The 24202-nt window shown below is 40.9% G+C and overlaps 2 protein-coding genes and 1 long non-coding RNA gene across 6 annotated transcripts in view; 2 read left to right on the top strand and 1 right to left on the bottom strand.

Moving 5' to 3' along the window:
* Positions 1-2572, top strand: part of LOC109508061 (uncharacterized) — a 19440-nt gene extending 16868 nt beyond the window's left edge. Inside the window, exon 3 of the long non-coding RNA XR_002166589.1 lies at positions 2562-2572. This is a non-coding gene — a long non-coding RNA (uncharacterized LOC109508061). The remainder of the gene's footprint in view (positions 1-2561) is intronic.
* The window catches only part of LOC109508060 (apoptosis regulator BAX), a 31648-nt gene extending 18491 nt beyond the window's left edge, over positions 1-13157 (bottom strand). Inside the window, exons 1-3 of the mRNA XM_019857888.1 lie at positions 12899-13157; positions 10289-10337; positions 5553-5714 (exon numbers count right to left, since the gene is read on the bottom strand). Of these exons, the coding sequence (XP_019713447.1) occupies positions 5553-5714; positions 10289-10337; positions 12899-12965 (278 nt within the window). The 5' untranslated portion in view covers positions 12966-13157. The remainder of the gene's footprint in view (positions 1-5552; positions 5715-10288; positions 10338-12898) is intronic.
* A 7262-nt stretch (positions 13158-20419) lies between these two features.
* Positions 20420-24202, top strand: part of ano1a (anoctamin 1, calcium activated chloride channel a) — a 60831-nt gene continuing 57048 nt past the window's right edge. For 2 of the 4 annotated variants that reach the window (XM_019857816.1, XM_019857815.1), the window contains exon 1: positions 21321-21424. In XM_019857816.1, coding sequence (XP_019713375.1) covers positions 21394-21424 — 31 coding nt within the window. In that variant the 5' untranslated portion in view covers positions 21321-21393. Of the gene's footprint in view, positions 20535-20597; positions 20620-21320; positions 21425-24202 lie in introns of those variants that run through there. The other 2 variants (XM_019857818.1, XM_019857817.1) reach the window with 2 other exon arrangements.

The following is a 24202-nucleotide window of genomic DNA, read 5'->3' as shown; positions in this document are numbered from 1 at the left end:
GATACACCTGTATTGCAGTTTTTGTTATATAAACAGTTTTTGGAGAGTATATTTTTGTATTTTATTGATTGTGTTGTTACACGTGCATTTTGTCAACATACTTGCAGGTTCATAAAGGACATGTACCATGCTCATTTCCCAAATGAGGAATTTGACAAATTGGACAGCGAAAACACGAGTCCGCCCTAGAGAATATTTACTGTATCACAATCTCGGGCATTTTAGATCACGATAATGATATATATATTTCTATATTTTAGCTATTCCATTAAAAAAATAAAAAATAAAAATCATACAACATACACAGCCATCTTGTTACCTCTGTGTCCCGCGTCCTAGATGCATAATTTTCCTGCGGGACGCACAGTTCCAAATAATGTGCGTTTTTGGGACGCAAGGAAATTTCTCAGTCAAAACAAAAACAAAAAAATACTACGTCAGGCCTGAGGATGTCACGGTAACGATCGTTACCAGTAGCGTGTTGTTTCCATGGCGTCATTTTGACGGTACCGAAAAATCGTTTAACCATAAAAGTCACCGCACACGAGTTGACTATATGCGATCAAATCTCTCCTGTGTGATCAACGCGATTTCACTGTGCCTGTATGTGTGTGTGTGGTGTGGGGTGTGAGTGTGTTTCTTCTAATTTACTTTCGTTTTGTTTTGTTTTCAGTGCTGGGGGGGACGGAACAGATAACGTTATGTGCGCATGCGAGTTGCTATTTTAGTCTACAAACTGAGGAATCGCACGGATGAAAGTTTGAGATGGCGGCGAAAAAAACTCACAAAGGTTTACTAATTTCGACATTTAAGAAATGGGAATGCCAGTCTGAGTTTTCATTTGAATCGTCCGAAGGGCGTATCACTAAACTCACCTGTGGTGTATGCACAGAACACGAGAGCGAGATACGACGGGAGGCATGATTACGAGGCAAGTTTGTCATTAGATCTATAGGTTAATCGCTATGAAAAATATTATGAAACAGTATTGGTTATTCTATAATTTACTGGTTGTAGCATGGTAACTTTAGGAATAAAACATTCGTCACAAGGTGTAGTAATGCTAATGTTAACTGTTGGTAGAACTAATGATGACGTGTGTTAGATTCTTTCGTCAAATTGATAGTAGATTACACATACACCATCTTGGGCAGAGGATGTCAAGCCACATCAATACTTATATCTGTATTAATGATAACCAGTAAATTAATTTTTGCAGTGTGAGATTGGAAAAAATACTCTGATTTTGTGGCATGCTGTATTCATGGTGCCATATGAGTACAACATATTTTGATCCATTTATTTTTTTTGAATAAACCTGGAGTACACAGCTGCTGATGTAATGTTCATTGTTCATGCATAGTTTTCAAACATTTACACTTGAAACATGATACTTTTGAGTTTCAGAATTCTTCATTATGACTATCAGTCAAAATAGAAAAATGGGTTCCCATGATGAATGTTTACCGGACCCAAAATTAGTTACCGTATTTTCCGCACGATAAAACGCACTGGATTATGAGGCGCACCTTCAATGAATGGCTATTTTGTAAAATTTTTTCATAGATTAGACGCTTCGCACTAAAAGGCGCAATCTACAAATACGTCCACTAGATGGTGGTACGCTGTTAGAGGAATCTATGAGCAAAATTGTATCAGGTTTAAAGTTTCATTTAATTTGGGCACATCTAAACGTTTGGGTGCGTATCCAGCACCCCCAAATGCCTGTGCACAAAGGCGCCGGCCACCTGGCCGGAGGGCTGTTGAAGTCCACAATTAGCACGTCAATGCAGGTGGGCAATCACAGGGGAGAGGGCGAAACTCGGTCACAAAAGGGGAATGAATAATTTGGGAACAGCGGTTGAACAACAAAAGACGAGTTGAGAACACCCGTCGCGCCCAGGCGACATTTGTCGTCCGCAAAGTCTGCAACATGTTGATACAGTGTAGACCAGACAGAAAGGCGCCAATGTACCGGTGGTTCAAAGCTTAAACTCAGGTAACCAATCACTACCGAGGGGCCAGACCGGGGGTGCGGTATGCAAATGTCGGGGGCAGTGTTTTCCTTGTATGTTACAATAAAAGTCGGAATTGGCGGGAAGGGAGCTCGAGTGTGATCGCGGAGCCTACAGAATTTATTTTGTGATTTCCTCGCTTGATTTTCTTCGTGGTTTAATTGAAGTAAGAATTAATTTACGTTTTTCATAGAGGGCCATTAACGCCTCTCGAGTGGAACGGAAGAAAGCACGGAGACGGACAAAGACGTACAGTACCTGTACTTGCTGAGACTGTGAAAACCATTAATAAAGTCTGCGTTTAAAAAAATAATAAAACCACAACCACAGCTCTCATTTTTTCAACAAATACAGGTGTGTCTTTGTCCGTCTCCTTCCCTTCTTTTCTTCCGGTCAACTCGAGAGGCGTTCATGACCGCCTCCGAAAAAAACAGTGGCATTTCCTTTATCGTAGCTCCAAGAGTACAATCTGATAAGATAAAATAAGAAAACCTTTAATAGTCTCACAATTGAGAAATTCACACTTCACAGCAACAAAGTTATGAGTGGAAGAAGTTGAAGAACAAAATAAATAGGAGCTGCTGGAAAGGCAGCCACTCTCACGGCGCCATCTTGAAGTCAAAATAACACAACTAGATGTCAGTCGTAGTTATTTATTCCTTTGTTGTGTATTCACAAATGATGAAATCACAATATAAATTCTGCAGGGGGGGGGCAATAGAATTTATTTCGTTATATCCTCGCTTGCTTTTCAGTTTTGATGTATTTTTTTCAATTTTTATAGTTTCATTGAAGTAATCGTTAGTTTACGTTTTTCGGTGGCAGTCTTGAATGGCTCTCGAGTCGAACGGAAGAAAGCACGGAGATAGACAAAGACGTACCTGTATTTGTTGAGACTGTTTTAAAAAATTAACACCACAGCTTTCCTTTTTTCGGAGCTGCAACACATACTTATTTAACGAAGCCGTGACACAGTTCTGAACCAACAGCAAGTTATACCATTGGAAACATGTCTCCAAGAAGGAGCCATCTTGGAGTCGACGTATTACCGTAATGATCATACAAAAGACGCACCGGATTTTAAGGCGCTCGGTGAGCTTTTAAGAAAATGGAAGACTTTTTGGTGCGCCCAATAGTGCGGAAAATACGGTACCGTGGTTTCCCATTGGGTAATCCGATGGAACTGAAAATGGTTCCCGTGAATTTCTGAAATCCTCAGGCCTGCTAGTGAATTATTTAAATTTTTGCAGCCTTCGTTTATAATTGTATGTATATGTTATTGTTTGTGTTATTATCATATGCAATTGAATAAGTAGACCATTTCAGAATTCGAAACTTGGGACTCTCTAAATGCATAATGGGACTCATACTTTTCTGATCAGCGCTGGGGGCAAACTGTAAAATTATCACTGCATACAGCAGCTTGCCGCATCTCACTTTTTGAAGTGACATTAAATAGACCTCTATTATATGAGAAATGTATCCAGTAATGCTTCAATATAAAATGATCAAATATAAACAGAAGCAAAATAGCCGACATATTTGTTCAGCAATGTAGATATCAATCAAAATAAGACGCATGAAAATAATGCTTCTGTCAGAAACGGATTGGTAAAAAAAATAAATACATCGATAAATAAGATGAGCTCGACTGGAGGAACGGCCTTTTCACACATGAATACCTGAAACCTGGATGGGTAAATATCTCGAAACAGCGTGTGATGATTGCCTCGAAAATGAATAAGCATACGTCTTTTTTATTGTTTGTGCAATCTTGTGTTCAAGAGGCCGAGTTTTGTGTGCTTTTGTCTTAGTTCTGAAATTGATTGGGCACCAGTGGGTACTCTGTAATATTTCTGCTGGGATTGTTCCGGTGACATGTTATGTTGTAATGAAGCAATGAGGAAGTGCTGGATCTAGTGTCCTTGCTGTAGTCAGACCACAGCGATTGGATGCTGTTTATCGCAATTAACTTTGAGACAAACTTGCTATTGGAGCCTCTGTGGATGTTGCGAATACATGCAGTTCGGCGGAAGGAGCCGTTTGGTGGTTTAGCCAGAGGAGTTGCATGCATGTGTAGTGTAGCGCCATGGCCGAGGCTGCTAAGGAGCTAGTGGTGGGGTTGGATGAATATGAAGGGGCAGAAGGTAGAAGAGTATCAAGATCATGGCTTGTAGAGACCAGTCTGCATGGGCCGTTCAGATTGGAAGCTGAACGAGCTAGCTTCCTGATTCAAAAAGGAAGCAGCGGTCCCAGCCAGTTTGGGGCGAACGGGAAAGGCACAGTCCTGCCTGAGTGGACTTTCATCGCTCCAGTGGAAGAAGACCATCAACATACATTTATGTATTTTAAAATCAGAGCACAGCATCTATGTATCTTCCAGTCAAAATCTATTTTTACTAAATGGCAACTTACTCGCCACCATCCTCAAAACATCGGTATGAAAACATATACAGTGGTACCTCTACTTACGAACGTCTCTTCATACGAAATGTTCAAGTTATCTCAACAGGATATAAATATTGCCTCTTGTTACGAAAGAAATTTCAAGATACGAAAGGTAAAAATACAGTATGGCCCGCTACGCGCAGCTCCGAGTTTCCTGAACGCAACATACTTATAGCTGCTGTGCCATTGGCTATTACCGAGCATCATCCTGGCATCCCATTGGCTAAGAGGGACCTGTACCGTGCGTGTCTACGTGTGTAGATAGATCGATATCTATCTATGCAGCATCCTCGTCATTCGCCCCTCGGGCCATGAGGTGTTCCGATAGTTTTACGTAAATGTGAATCACCCAGAAAAAGTGTTCACCAGTCGAGCGATCGCTCACTATGCTGAAGTTTGCCTTGGACATTTTCGAAGGATTGTGAAAAGCCGACAAACGCAAATGCCCTTGGATCAATTCTTTACAAAACGCCAGGCAAAAACCACTTCTGAGAGAGAACATGAACGAAAAAGGGCATAAAATGATGAGGACGCAGTTAAAAGTTAAATGACCATCATTTTTATTCTTGACTCTATTCTTTGTTTTTTTACATTATGCACAACTCTCATTTATTGTGCAATAATCAAATTGTAACATACGTACTTGTTACATATTTTGATGCATTGTTATTCTTGAGGAAACATTGATGTCAGAATATTTTTTTGGTTGGCTTGGAACGAATTCGGGCATTTACGTGGAAAACGCGTCTCTACTTCCAAAATTTTTAACTTAAGAAATTTCTTCTAGAACCAATTAATTTCGTAAGTAGCGGTACCACTGTACTGCACACATACAACTCAAGACTAAATATAGTACTAAAAAAGAAATGTTCTGATACTTGAGCCTTTAATGATCACAATGTAAAATTAATGGCGCCACAAACTATTTTTTGACAAACGCAGTACATATGTCAAATGGAAACCTGCATCCTTAAGACACAGAGAGAGAAACCATCACAGCTGTGTCTTAACAAATGAAATGAAACATTGTGTGCTAGTAAAGTCACCACATTAACCAAGTAGGAAGCATTTTATCTGTTTAAAGCATACCGTTGCAGCTCTGCATTCTTGTTCAACTCATCTGCAATCTTGATGAGCTGTTCCACAACTTCTTTGATTTGTGGCTCCTGTTGTTCATTTGATTGTCCACCTAAATCCTCAGAGGTAACATGTCGACTGGGGTCTTCTGTATTGATTCGCTCAATCACATACCTGCCATGAACAAAAAAATGCATCGAAAAATTCTTAATCAATGGAACACGTTGAGCATAGAAATAGTTCACACAGTTATAAGAAACCCAGAATTGCATTGCTCCACCAAAAATCTCTCTCACAAATTCTTTATACTGTGTGTGTGTGTGTGTGTGTGTGTGTGTGTGTGTGTGTGTGTGTGTGTGTGTGTGTGTGTGTGTGTGTGTGTATGTATATATACACTATATCCATCCATCCATCCATCCATTTTCCGATCCGCTTTATCCTCACAAGGGTCACGGGGGGCTATTCCAGCTGTCTTCGGGCAGTTGGCAGGGTACACTCTGAACTGATTTCCAGCCAATCGCAGGGCACACACAGATGAACAACCATTTGTCCTCACACTCACGCCTAGGGACAATTTAGAGTGTTCCATGAACCTGCCACGCATGTCTTTGAAATGTGGGAGGAAACCGGAGTACCCAGAGAAAACCCACACAGGCACAGGGAGAACATGCAAACTCCACAAAGGAAGGCTGGAGCCGAACCCTGCACCTCTGCACTATGAGGTCGACACGCTAACCACTCGCCCACCGGGCCGCACAAACAAACAAACAAACAAACAAAAAAAATATAAAGTAACATTAAAAAAGTAATATACAGTATATATAAAATAACATTAAAAATGTAATATACAGTAGAGTCTGTCCACTCCATGTTCAGTGGAATCACGAAAGTTGCATTAAGTAAGAATTGTAAAATGTATTTGAATAAAAACAATTTGTTGGCACTGAGAAATTGAGTGCTTGAAAAAAAAAATCACAAAAAATACTTTATGCAAAAAAAAAAAAAAAAAAAAAGTATCAGTGGTCTGTTTTTCTGCCATGCACTTTTGGTGGCCCAAAGGCTCTGCAAGACCATATATGTCATGTCCTGGTGTTGCCACCACCTCCTGGCTGAAAACACATGTGACTGAATGCCAGAATTAAACGTTTGTATGAGTGGGTTAGTGAAAATTAATTCCCTACTTTTAGTGAAAAAAAAACATATTTATGATGGTAAGACTTTTATTTTGACCGCAAATGTTATCACTATGTGTTTTGATAATTACCTGAATGCAGTTAGAATTGAGGAGGATTTATTCTCTGTTATTGATGTATCTGACCGGATTTTATCTTTGGCACGAGGGGCACTTTTCATGTGAAACTGCTGAAAGAACATACCTGTATTTTCACGACTATAAGACGCACATAAAAGTCTTAAATTTTCTCCCAAATGGAATGGGGTGCCTGATAATGCGAGTCGCCTTGTGTATGCACCAAGTTCCAAAATCTGTGAATGTTGCTGTGTGACTTCGATGACGGGGCCGCTTGGCAGACTGATGTCGTGCCAACATGTAGCTTGTGTGAAGGAAAGGCGGCCATTAAAGCGGGAAGGGTGGGCATGAAAGAGGATGCTACAGGCATGCCCCCAGTAGGTGCCGGTGCATGCATTGCACAAAACAACATCCCGAAAATAGCACCTATGAAGCACAGTTTAAACTGCAAACTCTCAGTTACGCAGAGGACTATGGGATCGAGCAGCCGCCAGAGAGGTCAAGATCAACTAATCCTTTTGTTTTATGAAACGCTGCCATCTATCCATCTGGGCAAGGATGACTGTGGCGCAGCAACATCCAGCGGATTATGAGGAAAAGCTGGCCATTTTCCACTCCTACTGCAGTAAAAAAAATGTAATGTTCTGCATTACTCAACTCAACTCAACTGTATTTATAGAGCACTTTCAAACAGCCATCGCTGCATACAAAGTGCTGTACATGGAGCAATTCAACATATACAACAAACAGTAAAGCAAACCGGTAATAAAGACGGTAGAAAGCACCGAACGAGTGTTCCATGAACCTGCCACGCATGTCTTTGAAATGTGGGAGGAAACCGGAGTACCCAGAGAAAACCCACACAGGCACAGGGAGAACATGCAAACTCCACAAAGGAAGGCTGGAGCCGAACCCTGCACCTCTGCACTATGAGGTCGACACGCTAACCACTCGCCCACCGGGCCGCACAAACAAACAAACAAACAAAAAATATATATATAAAGTAACATTAAAAAAGTAATATACAGTATATATAAAATAACATTAAAAATGTAATATACAGTAGAGTCTGTCCACTCCATGTTCAGTGGAATCACGAAAGTTGCATTAAGTAAGAATTGTAAAATGTATTTGAATAAAAACAATTTGTTGGCACTGAGAAATTGAGTGCTTGAAAAAAAAAATCACAAAAAATACTTTATGCAAAAAAAAAAAAAAAAAAAAGTATCAGGGGTCTGTTTTTCCGCCATGCACTTTTGGTGGCCCAAAGGCTCTGCAAGACCATATATGTCAGACCACCTCCTGGCTGAAAACACATGTGACTGAATGCCAGAATTAAACGTTTGTATGAGTGGGTTAGTGAAAATTAATTCCCTACTTTTAGTGAAAAAAAAACATATTTATGATGGTAAGACTTTTATTTTGACCGCAAATGTTATCACTATGTGTTTTGATAATTACCTGAATGCAGTTAGAATTGAGGAGGATTTATTCTCTGTTATTGATGTATCTGACCGGATTTTATCTTTGGCACGAGGGGCACTTTTCATGTGAAACTGCTGAAAGAACATACCTGTATTTTCACGACTATAAGACGCACATAAAAGTCTTAAATTTTCTCCCAAATGGAATGGGGTGCCTGATAATGCGAGTCGCCTTGTGTATGCACCAAGTTCCAAAATCTGTGAATGTTGCTGTGTGACTTCGATGACGGGGCCGCTTGGCAGACTGATGTCGTGCCAACATGTAGCTTGTGTGAAGGAAAGGCGGCCATTAAAGCGGGAAGGGTGGGCATGAAAGAGGATGCTACAGGCATGCCCCCAGTAGGTGCCGGTGCATGCATTGCACAAAACAACATCCCGAAAATAGCACCTATGAAGCACAGTTTAAACTGCAAACTCTCAGTTACGCAGAGGACTATGGGATCGAGCAGCCGCCAGAGAGTTCAAGATCAACTAATCCTTTTGTTTTATGAAACGCTGCCATCTATCCATCTGGGCAAGGATGACTGTGGCGCAGCAACATCCAGCGGATTATGAGGAAAAGCTGGCCATTTTCCACTCCTACTGCAGTAAAAAAAATGTAATGTTCTGCATTACTCAACTCAACTCAACTGTATTTATAGAGCACTTTCAAACAGCCATCGCTGCATACAAAGTGCTGTACATGGAGCAATTCAACATATACAACAAACAGTAAAGCAAACCGGTAATAAAGACGGTAGAAAGCACCGAACAGCAAAACCAAGAACAAATCTAAGTCATGCTGAGTCAAATGCCAAAGAATACAAGTGAGTTTTGAGGCGGGTTTTGATTAAAACGCTTTCTTGGAGATTTGAATCCTTTATTCTGCCACTCTGCTTCGACTATTCCACCGACTGCTCTCTCAAACAATCCTCACGTTCCCATTCGGGCTACGGCAAGTGATAATGGACAAGTATACTTTGCATTTTGGAATACAACAAACAGATTGACAACAAACACATCCAATGCAACTAAATCACTAGCATGGATGAGGTGCCGCTCACTTTCGACATCCCGGTGAACCACATTGTAGAGAAGAAGGGGACTAGCACAGTAGCAATACACACAATGTGGCGCGTGAAGTCGGCTTTTACTGTTGTGATTGGTTGCTACGGTAATGGACAGAAACGGCCAAAGAAAAGTTGTGAGAGTCGTGGGACCGATGGCAAACACAGCTTTAATAAGACTGGGAGGCAGCGCTGGGAGAGTTCCGCCACAATTTGTGAATGGATTGTGGATGCTTGGATTTTTAACGGCTTGGCTTGCACAAAAGCCAGCATAATTTCTGAGGAGCCAGACGGCAACGAGAGTGACTCTGACAATGACGCGAGGGAACTTGGTGTGTTTGATGGTGAACTTGCCCAGCTGTTCATTTCGGATGCAAAAGATTCGGACTTTGATGGGTTTGATAATGAGGGTTATCAAAAAAATAACGAGTACATTGTTAAATATTTCAACAAAGTACAACCAAACTCATTATGTTACACATATATAAACAAAAAGCACCTGTGCACTACTACTACACAATATATCAAAAAATATATTGTGATCGCAATAATGGTCCGTGCAATATGCGTATTGCAAAAAAACTCCAATAAGTGTGTGCTTTTATCCGACTTTGACCAATCAGACGCAACTTGTGCATCGACATCCAAAAGGTGAACAGTATCTGGGAACCTTTACTAACACAAAATCACTTATTTTTTTTAAATTTAGTTATTACAATTATTGAGAATACCAGTACATTGAGCCTGCTTATTTTGCCACATGAAAAAAAAAATGATTTCATTAGATAAAAAAAATCTAATTTCTTAAGGAAAATGTTAAAAATTCAACACCCACATCACATGTTTTTCCAATATCGTGTCAGTGCAAAAAAAAATTAAAAAGAATCATACTGCATGAGACAACAGAGAAAAATCAAACCAACATGAAAGACAAATTCCATGAAAAAAAGTCATTTTGATTGGACTTACCCTCTGAGGACTATTGCTCCTTGCTCGAGGATGGGATCATCAATGACATCTGTTCAAGATGAAAGACGCTAGATTAGCCTTCATTCCCATTACACTCCCCTTCAAAATTATTGAACATTTGGGTTTGACATCAAATGGTAAATATGAATCTCGGGTGTACTGTTTACCACAAGGGTCGTGGGGCGTTGTTTCACGGCAGTAGGCGTAGGACACCCTGAACTGGTTGCCAGCCAATTGCAGGGCACATATAGATGAACAGCCATCCACGTTCACACTCACAGCAATGGGACAATTTAGAGTGTTCCATTAACCTGCCCTGCGTGTTTTTGAAATGTGGGAGGAAACCGGAGTACCCGCACAGGAAGGCCGAAGCCGCAATCGAACCCTGCACCTCTGCACTGTGAGGCCGACATGCTAACCAGTCGACCACCGTGCCGCGCCCACTATATACCAGTACGAGAAAAGTACCACGGTACCTCGCCGTCAGAAATGAAACAAAAACCAGTTATTTTTTTCTATGTATCACTATTAAAAAAAAAAAAAAAAATCAACTCTGTGCCCAGGGGCGGAGCTGCATGTTGGCCGTGGCAACTACTCAAATTGACCTCAATACTGCAAGTGTTAATGTTATTAAGCCACACACACACAATACGAAATAATCCTTCGTTATGGTGAATTATTGGATACTTTTAATGAGCATTAATCATTTTTCACACCTTAGCACGCATCAACATGGCCAAGAAGTCATTAGGCGTAGAAAAAAAAGTAGTGTGTTTCCGGTAACCCGACCGACTGAGAATTTCTACGTCGAAAAAAAACTCTATGGTCGGCATTTTTTTCAAACAACCCTCTACATTTTTGTGTCGAGGATTTACATCGGTGCAAACTCTCGCGATATTCACGTTGAGCGCGTGCGTTGTTTGCCCTGTCGTCTGTCAACAACATTGAAACATGGCGGCGGCCGCGATCTCCGACGACAGTTTAAACCGCGTTTTCTGTGTTACAGTCGCATGCTCGCACCGTAATGTTAAGAAAATAGCATCCATTGATGTATCTAAAAAATTCAGCTAACTATTTGATGAACACCACGGGCCGAGTAAAAACCGAGGGCGGAGGAGGACGGCGGGGGAGGCGGCGGCGCGCCCCGGCCCCCCGAGTCAGGAGCGAGGAGAAGACTAAATGGGGGGCGGCAGCGCCGGGTTCAATGTCTTTTTTTATGTTTTATGGTTATTTTGTTTAAATTTTTGATGGGGAAAAAAAAAGATTAAAAAAAAAAAAAAAAAAACTTTGTCCGACCTACCGACCCTATGCTGAAATTTCATGTTACCGGAAACACACTTTTGTTTGGCCTTATCATACTATCCATGCAGTGGAAATTTTATGATTAACATTGTTAACTTGTATCACATATCCTGCTATCTGTAAGTGTTGCTTTGCAAGCTCGTTGGCATGCAAGTTCGTGGTCTTTTTTTCCTTTTCTTTTCAGATTGAGATATACTAAATTAATGATCTATTACTACATTAATATCAAACAAGTAAAAACTCACAAAGAACAAGGGGTACGACGAGATTTTTTTTTTCCTTCTTCCTACATCCTTTGAACATGTAAATTGTCCTGAATGATGACAATTTGTTGTTTTTGTACTTCCTCTTACTTCAGCCCAAATTTTATTTGTTTGTTTATTTCAATTTGTTGTGTTTTTGTTAATTTATATATTGTGCTGTTGTTTTATTGTGTGTTGAATATGTTATATATTCAATAAACAAATAAATAAATAAAATGTACTTAGTATTTCTGGGTGAAAAGCCTGTAGAAGTTTTGTTTCCACGTAAATCTCACTCGAATTTGTTTTCACTATCTATAAAATATATTTAGAGCAATTAAAGTCAAAGATAATGATTAGTGAATTTAAAATTACTTAAGATTGTATCTAAAGTTTGGTATCTATCAAATTACTCTCTTACAAAGGGCTAGCATCTTAAAACAGCTGGTTACTATTCCCATATTCACATGACATTTCAATTCGCATCTCTGACACTTATGTAAATACACTGTACTCAATTTTTAACAATGTTGTTCTGTTTTCATATCTGTACACCGCCCACGGAAGAGATATACTTGCTAAATTACGGGACATGTTAGGAAATATGCTCCGAGCGCAGTTCACTTAACTTGTACCGTTCGGAAAACTCAGAACGTTGCTCAAATTTAAAATGACCTTCTGGTGCGCGCACTCGGCGCTCGACTCGGGACATGCTGAGCCAGTGCGGGCTACGTTCGAAAACTAATGGGAGCGCAGGGCACTCTGCGTCTTCGAACGCATTCACTTGGAGCAGTTGCACGGGCGTCAGAGTTAATTTCCGAACGTGACCAACATCAAATTTACTACAAGCTTCTGTATTTTACGACCCGAGGCCGCAAGTTTCCAGGCCACGGCCTGTAAAACTTTCCAAACAAATTTGATAGTTGTCAAACAAGCTGTTGGCAACAACTTTCAAACTGCTTTTCAAACTCACAAAACTTGAGGGCAAAAACATTTTGTTCCCAGTTTAATGTAAAAACTCCCATAGTTTCATCTGTGCATGTTAACACGGTGCTGATCGACGTACCTTCCCCACCTACGGCACCTTGAAGTTGTTCTTCGTCGTTGTTCTCCTTTCCTCGGTTCTCAGACATATTCCAAGATTACTGTTGGATTACAGTCACGCAACTCGTGTGTATATGGATGGATTAGTTATAATAATTTAAATATCTGACGGATGTATACGCTGATAAAACGGACAGAATAATGTCTCGTCTCGTTCGGACGTGCCAATTACGTCAAAAGTTTGTGGAACGAGGAAGTGGAACGACGTGAAGGTAGCCCTCTGCAGTAACCAACTGTCTCCAGTTGATCAACACAACTGGCACGTTTTTTTTTCCCTTGTCTTGGCGGACGAGACATAAGTAGTGCGTTACTGCCCCCTCCAGGTGATAGTATTATAACACTTGTTTTATGTCTTCCTACACTATATACAGTATAGCTTCATTGATTCCATTGCTACCCCTTATAATTTATGAAAACAGAGTAATGACAACATTGATATATATATATATATATATATATATAAAACTTGAATTAAATATTCAAGTTAAGCAGACAAAAAAAAAGATTTTAATTTAATAATCAGTTATGTAACATAACGTACGTTCTGCGCATTAACCCGTATATGTAAGGGGGTGCTCATGGAATGATAAAAAGATTCGTGGGTACACGACAAAAAGGGAACCACTCATATACTGTTTTTGTTCAAAGAGCAAGATCAAGGATGGGCAACTCGCAACCTGCAGTGAAAAAAAATTATCATCTTTAAGAAACGCAGATAAATATTCAGTATACGTTTTACACAAAAAAACGAGAATATGAAAAAACGAAGAAAAAAAAATACAAATACTCGGGTGCCGAACTGCAAATGCAGGAGTCAACAGTTGTTTTAAGTTTTAATATGACTAATCACCACAAGATGGCAGCCATGTCTTGATTGTGCAGACATTGCCCATAACTACGAGAGTCGGCCTATTATTTTTTTTGGTGGATTTGAAATGAAATACATGACAAATATGGTACCTCAATAATATCACAATTTTGAGTGAGTTGATTTTTGTGCAAGAAATGGACAAAATAAGTTCTTGCACTTAAATTTGGTTTCTTGTTCATCAGTTTTGTGCCATCGTTGGCTGGTATTTTTTTTTTTTTGCAAGACAGCCCTTTCCCTGGGAAAAAATACAGTAGGTGGTGATTTTGTTGTTTGCTTCAAACCCTTTGTTCTGGGGATAGGATATATTTTATACAATACAATACAATACAATACATGCTGATTTATATAACGCTTTCACAACAGCGGCAGCTGTAACAAAGCGCTTAACAAAACAGTTAACATAAAGTAAAATAATAAACACAACACATAACATAAAACACGGACAGTCGTGCAGTCCTAACCACTTTTCCGGGACACGCTTTGTTGTTTGAAGCAGTTTGAGATGAAAGAGGAGAGAATCAAAGTGTCCTTTCACCAGTGGATCAGAGACGTCATGCTCAAAATGTGCACACGTTGGCTACAAGCTAAGTTTCAAAGTCAACAAGCTGTAGCATCCATTGACGAAAAAAGAGATTGGTTCACTTCTCCTGTCCCATGGAAATCCATTTCAATTCCAAGCGGCGGCTCTCGGTTCCAAATACGCATCGGCGCTCTGCGCCAACGCTCCTCTCTCCTCATCCTCAACTTCAAGCCATCCATCCAGCCGCACCAACGCCGACTGTCCAACAGCGCCGACATCTCCACTGAACAAAACGGGGTTGTGAAAAATGCTGCCCATTACAGGCGCAAAAAACACAAGCGCCCCAGGTCTGTCCAGCACCGACAGTCAATGGCGCCGACATTCCTCCCAATCAAAATCTGTGCTGGTACAGGCGTGCTGCCGAGAAGGCGCAACCACCAAGCACAGATACTTCTCCTTTGACAAATGTCGTGGCCAAAAAATGCTGAAAACAGTCCATTTCAGGTCCACACGATGAAACAACAAACAAAATGTGACAAAACAAAAGACAAAAACAACAAAAAAAGAACAAAAAAGCAAGGGTCTTGAAGAGCACTTGCAGAAGGCTGCCTACTCGGGCGCCATCTTGGGGAAAAAAAAAACATGTATACATGTACAGTATTCAAAATTGTAGTATCAATTAAATATATCAAGAGCATGCATTTTGCACGTATGCACGATTTTCGTCCAATTTAAAATAGCGTTTTTGTCAAACATCTAGTTAAGAAGTGCGTGATCCAATGTAGCCCCACAGTTGCAATGATGAAAAATTGTGGTCACAATAGAACTTTATTTATTTGTGCATTTCACAAGAGCTTACAGCTGTAATTAAGCACTTTATATATAACATAAGAACAATGCAACAACAAAAGTAAGTTAAAACAGTAAATTAAAACACAAATCAATGATAGTAACAAATATACAGTAGACACAAGGAGGCTCACACGGAATGACTTGAATGAATTGTACTTTCGCTTCTCTTTCATCTATAACTGTTTCAAACAACAAAGTGTATGCAGAAAAAGTGGTTAAGATTGCACGACTGTCTGTGTCTTATGTGTTGTGTTGTATTATTTTGTCATTTTATGTTAACTGTTCTTTTGATGGCGGCGCGGGCACCCGCAGCGGCTCCTCTTGTTGTCTTGTTCTCTGGTTGAGAGGGAAGAAATTTCATCTGTGCTGTATGTTGCACATACAGCGCATTTGAGAAAATAAAGTTGTACTTGACTTGACTTGCCAATAGCGGGTAGAGCCTCCAGCAGCGGAGGAAACTCATTTTGGCCGCTAGTATCCAGGATCTCATTCTTTTGGTCACGACCCACAGGTCGTGACCATAGGTGAGGGTAGGAACAGATCTCGACCGGTATATCGAGAGTTTCACCATGACAGACTGACACCAAGTCCTCATCACAGCAGACGCTGCACCGATCCGTCTGTTGATCTCCCGCTCCATCGTGACCTCACTTGTGAACAAGACCCCAAGATACTTAAACTACTCCACTTGGTGCAGGAGTTCATCCCTGACCTGGAGAGGGCACTCCACCATGGTCACAGATTTGGAGGTGCTGACCGCCTTGGCTTTGAAATTTTGTCCATGAAGGTTATGAATAGAATCTGTGACAAAGGGCAGCATCTAACCCACATTGGAAACTGATTCGACTTGTGGTCGAGGGACCAAGCAGCCCATATCAGGAGGTTTGGTACCCCATACTGTTGAAACATCCCCCATTGAATTCCCCAAGAGACATGGTCCACAAAACACATGTAGACTGGTTGGGCGAACTCCCATCCACTCTGCCAGGAGTGTAGAGCTGGTCCACTGTTCCACAGCCGGGATGAAAAGTTAATTGCAACTGCTTCGCCGACAAGCAAATAATCGCTTGTGGCAGTCCTACTTGAGAAATGTTATTGCATAGCTGACACAGACTGGGATAGCGCTCAGCATTAAGATAAGTTATTCACGTGACATGCATGAAACTTGCCAGGGAATGCAGAAATTAAAACCTGAATTTGAGTGTGTGTGTGTGTGTGTGTGTGTGTGTGTGTGTGTGTGTGTGTGTGTGTGTGTGTGTGTGTGTGTGTCCGTGCATATGTGTGCTCTCTCAATTGAACCTCCTGCCACCCCCTCGCCACCCCAGGTAAAGCTGTCTCAAATCACCGTCGCTGGTTGCGAGCATCATTTTTTAAATCTAAATGGCTCTTTTTCGGAAGGGCCTGACCACCTAATGCTTTGAGCGCAGTAAGGAAGGTGTCCATTTGAAGGGAGCAGTTTATGTTTAAAACGCTCTTCTCAAAAGACTCCAATATTTTATGAATACATGTTGGAATACGAGCTAGAAGACTTGTCGTGGGCATCATTGTGGGGAGAACTTTGTCAAGCAAAACTGCCCAGTGTTTCATCAGGTAAAGACCAAATTCACAAGGTTGGATCCTCCAAAAGCACGGACTTAGGTTGCATTCAAGAAAGGTGGGAAGTCAGACTATTCCGACTTTCGATGAAGAAAAATACTCTTGAATGCCCCTTCAAACTGGAAGGTCCAAGTTGCGCTGTCGGGAAAAAAAGGACCCGACTTCACCGACCGGTTTCAATCTGATGTCACTCGACAATGGCATATCTTCACACGGGTAGTGCAAATTAAATCAAGATGTGTTACATGACGTTATGTTGGCTAGTGAAATTCATGTCATAATAGAGAAAGAAAGATATGTTTTGAATCTTGTACATTATGTTTTGCCATTCACTGTCTTTGTCTCATTGGGGGAGTCGCCGTTGTTGAGTGACATTAATATTGAAGCTGGTTGGTGATGTTGGTGTCTTTATTTTTGTCGACGGTGCAACTCGGACCTCCCAGTTCATGCACTTTTTGTGGTTGAAGGTCAGAAATGTCCGACTTCCTCAAATGACGCATAAGCCTGTCCAAATTCACCACGATTTATTCGGTCTATGTGGGCTCCATGAGAAGGGGCCTTTCAAGGACCAAGTCTGCGAATTTTTCTTCAGAAGACCCAGCCTCTGTCTGAATTTGGACACAGCTCTTATGTACATTTTAAAGAAGAATCTGTCAGAAAAAAAAATCATTGCCAGGCTTTAATCCATGCCATCATAATAGAATATTTTATTGACCTTACACATCAGGAGGGTTTTTTTTTTCAACTTATTCATTTTTGTATGATCCTTTTGTTTGTAGTTTGAAAGCTACTGTTATGTTTTTTGTTTCTTTTTTATGGTGGTGCAAGAATGAAACCAATATTAATTAAAAAAAAAAAACAAAACAAAACAATAATTATACCAAATGTGCAACATGGACACAGTGTTTCTAGGTACAACAAAAAGAATTTCACAGAAAACCCTCCTTTCTAATTCACTCATGAACTTAGGTGAGGTTTTGGGTGTGGTTGGTAAAACGACACCGAGGGCTTGCTCTTATTCTGAAGAACAATGGACATGATCAGTTAAACTCATTCAAATGCAGAACTCATTCCTTTCATACCAAGACCAGGCGTTTACTTTCTGTCAAGGGAAACCTTGAATCCACCACCATCCACAGTGACACCCAAGAGTGAAATATTTTGCAAACAGTACTCCCTGTCTTTGCCTCTGCATGAGGTGGCACTCACACCAAACATCGGGGCTGTGCTCTGAGTCACTATGATGAAGGCCGCGCTGATGGCGTTATTCAGGTTGGTTTACTCTGCCTGGAGTCATTTACTCTTGACGAAACATGTTACCATCACTATATGCACATTAACGTTATTATCATAAAGTGCATTTTCATTCTAGTATACTTGAGCAACAATTACAAACAGTCAATGTCCTCCTCTGCGGATTTTGATACAGGATTGTTTTTCTCTCAATCCGTTTTCACAGATGAGCTGCAGCCTATCTCAGCTGACTTCAAGGAAATGACAGATACCCTGCCCTGGGTCGCCAGTCAATCTTAGGGAACATATAGAGATTTAGAAACATTCAGTCTCACGCGCATCTGCACTCTCATTGTGTGAGAACTGAATATACATATAACTGAATATAGTGTAACTTTTATTTTGTGAATGCAAACACTTTGTTTTTCTTCTTTCTTCTTTCTACCCACAATCTTGCTGCTGTAGACTGTAAATTTCCCCAGTGTGGGACAAATAAAGGATATCTTATCTTATCTTATGCATCCATTCATCCATTTTCAACACAGCTTATCATGTTCAGGATCACGGGAGCCTATCCTAGCTGAGTTCAGGCGGAAGGCGGACTAAACCCTGAACTGGTCGCAGTCATTTGCAGGTCATATATAGCCACATGAGCAACCAATTACACTCACATTCATTAAAACCATCACTGAGTGGGAACTGAACCCAAGCTGCCCATACACAACTCAGGTATCTCTCTCTCTCTCTCTCTCTCTCTCTCTCTCTCTCTCTTTCTCTCTCTCTCTCTCTATATATATATATATATAGATATATATATATGTATCTATATCCATATAGATATTAATCTATCTATCTATCTATCTATCTATACTGTATATAGAGAGAGAGGGAGAGAGAGAGAGAGAGAGAGAGAGAGAGAGAGAGAGAGAGAGAGAGAGAGAGAGAGAGAGAGAGAGAGAGAGAGAGAGAGAGAGAGAGAGAGAGAGAGAGAGAGAGAGAGAGAGAAATACAGGGAACACAGCACAATGTAACTTCAAGTATTCCCTTATATATATATTTTTTTCTCTCTATCTAGATTTTGTTTTGTCTACAACACAGAAACCTACCAGCATGCCTTTTGCAGACAAGTCATTATTCTTGTGTAATCAATCATAACATTTAGCATTTATTTACAATATAAAGGTAACAATCTTGCTCTCAGTCTAGTGGAACAAAGACAAACATCAGAACAGTAATAGCAAAAATGAGAATTCACTGAAGGTGCCTGCAATCTCATGACTCTTGGTTATAGCAGCGTGCACTCATTTTAAAACAACAATGGACAGCAAAACAAAATACATTAAAAATACAACAGTCATGTCCAAAGTCATGGAAAGATTACAGCCCTAAACTATATCATAACAATTAAACAATTATAAAACAAAACAAAACACGTATTTTGGATTTTTTTTTCTGCCTGAGATTCACCATTGGCATTTGTACTTTTTTCTCGATCGTTGCTGGGCTTATTATATGAAGCGTGGCTCAAGTGTACTATTAAATGTTTAAATCCAGCGCTTTCCACCACCGAATAAGGTTACAGGTCTGCTGCGATAAATAACCCGAAAACGTTAGTTACAGCTTTTGCGGGAGCTGAGGTCTGTGTAAATTTTGTTGCAAATGAGGATGGACGAGCGATTTTGTTTGCTTCGTAGTCAAATCAACATCTTTGTGATGCCCCGACGACAACGTTTTCGACATAACTCATTGGGAAGGCAAAATATTTCCACTAGAGCGGCTTTAAGGTCCCGTGCTGCGTCTCTATCCGCCGAAGCTATCGAGCAGTATCATCTCCAATGTGCCGCGTCGTCTTGCCTTTGCACACCACCTTAATGTTTGTAAACCTGGGAGGAGGCGACGAGGTGATTGTCAATCCTCTTGTATCCGAGGACTGAGACCATAGTGTAATTTCGATCGGTGTCGATATATATATATGTGTGTGTGTGTGTGTGTGTGTGTGTGTGTGTGTGTGTGTGTGTGTGTGTGTGTGTGTGTGTGTGTGTGTGTAAAATACGCTGTGGTGAAGTGTCATTTCAGTGACTTCAATGGAGTGCATCTTGGAAAAAGACAAAACGTGCAAGTACGAACACGTCTATCGAGGAATGCCGACCTCACGAAGGACGCTGAAACTAGGCTATTACCGTATATAATGATACAACGGTATCGTTTTGCCAAACAACCAAAAACCTTTACATATTCCTTATTCGACAGGACAGACACCTGTGCAGTTTAGACTATGTTTTAGTGTGGTTTAATTTTTGAGCAGTTCTGAGCAAAAAGTTTGAGCAATTATCCTCTGCTTTTGGCCAATCGGCTACTCCCAGACAAGGTGTTCTGCATGTGTGGGAGGAGATCTTTACCTGGGGAGTTCAGAAACACTTCCTCCTCCACCCTTTTCTTTTTCAAGTCAGAAGTGTTCCCGGCAATAGCTGTAAATATTCTTTGACATTTTGAAACAGTTGGAATTTCTATCACGGGAGTGAAAAGGTAAATTCTCCGTTCATGGTTTACTGTGGAACCTAATTTTTTGTTTTTATTTAAATATGACAGCCTCGGATCTATGAATGGTAAGGTAATTACTAATTTCCTGTATAATGTCTGTCAAAATTTGATGATGCTGTAAAAATTGGTCGTGATAAATATCGCTCAATTGGAGACCCAAAAGTCTCCGCAGTGAGCACTAAAACAGAATGTAGCCATAACTGAAGGGAAAGATCACGAATGCGTTTCTGTACCATCGCATTTCTTCGTCCTATAATACTACGTCTACATATTATCAACACAATCAAATGTTAATAACAATTAGTTACAATTAGGATGTTTGACCTGATTTCATGTAACCACAACCACAATTATCAATACTGTAGTTCATTTCTTTGTTGGAATCTTTTCACATTGACCACTCACATGCAGGTACTGTCTCATGGATCGTTAAAATGCCTTTTTTTGGAGGTGCTATCGACGTGAGAGCTTTTACATCTTGATGTCTGAAACACCTCCGCACTTGCTGGTTGGTGGTTTCTTCGCTCCTTTATTCCCTTTTGCAAGTGGGCGGTACCAGCTGGACTGTTGACGCTTCAGCACCGAAACACTGCAGCATTCCGTCAAATACCAAATAATATCGTCCATAATATAGGAAACTTGACAACCAAGCACACGCGCGCGCACACACACACACGCACACACACACACACACACACACACACATACGCCATGCGCGTCTCATCAACAACGCAGTCGGGCGGTTACAAAAACCTGTGGGGCACACATTGAGATTACACGCTACAGTTGAGGAATAGATCTGGTTGGGGTCTTTGCTGTGCAGCCGATCAGGGTGTTATACGCAATGGAGTGCCAAGACACAATTGAGGATACTGGTAAGAGGGCATTTTTACTGCTTGTGCGTACGCTCTTGTGCGCGCGTATGTCTGTGTGTGCGAGCATCGTGTGCGTGCGTGCGGGTGAATGTGTGAGATGGGGTCGGGGGGTTATTTGCTTTCAGGAACTAGATAGTTCCTTCTATCTTGACCTCCTCATCAGCATCGACTAATAGGTTACAATAGAAATGTCCACTAGCTCCTATCGTGTTTCATTCCATTCAAAGTAGGCTTATTTGGTCACAGTACTGTGTTTGACTAAATCTATATATCCTGGAAGAGATTTCATTCATTTGAGGGTGAGAGTCAACGTTTAATTTATCCGGCAGCGGTACGGTGTGCACATGCACATTCACAGCAATATTTTTATGTACAGTATCAAAACAAAGAGTCTACTCAGCAATTGAAAGAGGCTTCTCCAGGGTTTTTGTTTGTTTTCATTGCCCTTCTCAGGATTTATTTTAACCCCACCTTCATAAAATAGGGTAAATGAAATGAAACGTAAGTGGGGTGGGCATGCATGCCGTGTCAAAACAAACATTTAGAATCAAATCAATTAGTTTCTAATGGATACAGATTGAGAACAACAAAACAGACATTTGTAGCAGAACACAGAATCACAAACAGCAAAATATGCATCCGTGGACTCTTTATTTCATCCATCCATTATCTAGACCACATAATATTTTATTTTAGTTTTTTTTAACGCTATTTAATGAAAAACAACCAATCAAACAAAATTAACTATTTGGGCAACTGACAGTTTTAATAGTGACATTGAAACGTTGACATCACTATTTGTATGTCAACTGGTTCCGTGTATTTCTTTGTCAAACACAATATTGTCAAAGTAATCCAATATTAGCTTAATTTCTTTGTCTTTAACTGACAAAATTGACTGGTATGAAACCGGTTTACACACAAATAATACGTAAATTCAGTGGGCAACAATCACAGGTGCATGTTTTGAAGGCAATTTGAATACATAAAGATTTCGCAGTGAGCTCCTCTGACCCATTGTGCGACTGTTCATCCACTGCCATTTTGTACATTGCCCCAGGATTTCTACACAGTTTGCTGTTGTATATTCATTCACTCTCTCTCCTCTGGACATGTCCAAACCATCTCAGTCTGGCCTCTCTGACTTTCTCTCCAAAACCTCTGACATGAGTTGTCCCTCTCATATACTCATTCCTGATCCTATCCAACCTGGTCACGCCCAAAGAGAACCTCAACATCTTCATCTCTGCTACCTCCAGCTCTGACGACTGTCTTTTCTTCAGTGGCACTGTCTCCAGTCCAAACAGCATGGCTGGTCTCACCGCAGTTTTATACACCTTTCCTTTCATCTTAGCTGAAACTCTCCTATCACACATCCCACTTGACACTTTTCTCCAGCCGTTCCAATCTGTCTGTTTATGCTTCTTCACCTCTTTTCCACACTCTCCATTGCCCTGGACAGTTGACCTCAAGTACTTAAAATCCTCCACCTTCTTTATCTCTTCTCCCTGTAACCTCACTCTTGTACTTGGGTCCCTCCCATTCACACACATATACTCCATCTTGCTTCGATTGACCTTCATTCTTCTCCTTTCCAGGGCAAACCTCCACCTATCTAGTTTCTCCTCCACCTGTTCCCTGCTCTCACTACAGATCACAATGTCATCTACAAACATCATAATGCATGGAGATTCCTGTCTAACCTCGTCTGTCAGCCTGTGCATCACCATAGCAAATAAGAAGAGGCTCAGAGCTGACCCCTGGTGAAGTCCCATCTCCGCATTGAATTCCTCTGTCACACCTACAGCACACCTCACCACTGTTTGACAGTCATCATACAGTCATCTAACATACTTTGCTGTCACCACAGACTTCCTCATAAAATACCACATTTCTTCTCTGGGCACTCTGTCATATGCTTTCTCCAGATCTACAAAGACACAATGCAGCTCTCGCAGACCTTCTCTGTACTTCTCTATCAACATCCTTAGAGCAAATACTGTGTTTGTCTTACTCTTTTTTTGGCATGAAACCATACTGCTCACAAAGGCTAACTTCTGCTCTTCCTCTGGCTTCAACTACACTTTTCCATAGTTTCATTTCATTTCAAAGCCAGGCCGATAAATAAGAAAAAAAACGTTGCTGTCCTGATTGCCACTTGGGTCGATCTGTAGACCAGGGAATTGAGCTTCCTGTGTAAAATATTACTTTTGCCCTCACAACTCGATCCATCCATCTGTCATCCGAACCCCAGTTTGTGGCAAGGGTTGCGGATGTGCTGAAGCCTATCCCAGCTGTCTTCGGGCAGTCAGCAGGGAACACCCTGAAGTGGTTGTCAACCAATTGCAGGGCACATAGACAAACAACCATTTGCACTCACAATCACACCAAGTGCTCAATCAAACTACCATGCATATTTTGGGAACGTGGGAGGAAACCGAAGTACCCAGAGAAAACCCATGCAGTCAGAGGCAGAACATGCAAACTCCACACAGGAAGGCTGGAGTCCTGATTCAAACCCTGGACCTCTGTACTGTGAGGCGGAGGTGCAAATAAGGCGTCACGACTTCAACAATGCAAATTTCACATTATTTTATAGGATTCCTGGGCCTTTAGAATCTTCACTTTATTTCCCCTTATGACATCTCATAACACACAGTTAATTTACAAAAGGGATAGGAAAGATTGAAGCCATGTTGATTTGTATGTCCCTTAATCACTCAAAGGGCCCAAGCATCCACAATCCATTCACAAATTGCGGCGTAACACGCCCGGCGC

Source organism: Hippocampus comes, unplaced genomic scaffold, assembly GCF_001891065.2.
Source record: "Hippocampus comes isolate QL1 unplaced genomic scaffold, H_comes_QL1_v1.1 scaffold154, whole genome shotgun sequence".
NCBI lineage: Eukaryota > Metazoa > Chordata > Actinopteri > Syngnathiformes > Syngnathidae > Hippocampus > Hippocampus comes.
The sequence above is the reverse complement of the archived record's forward strand: the minus strand, read 5'-3'. Positions and strand labels throughout refer to the sequence as shown.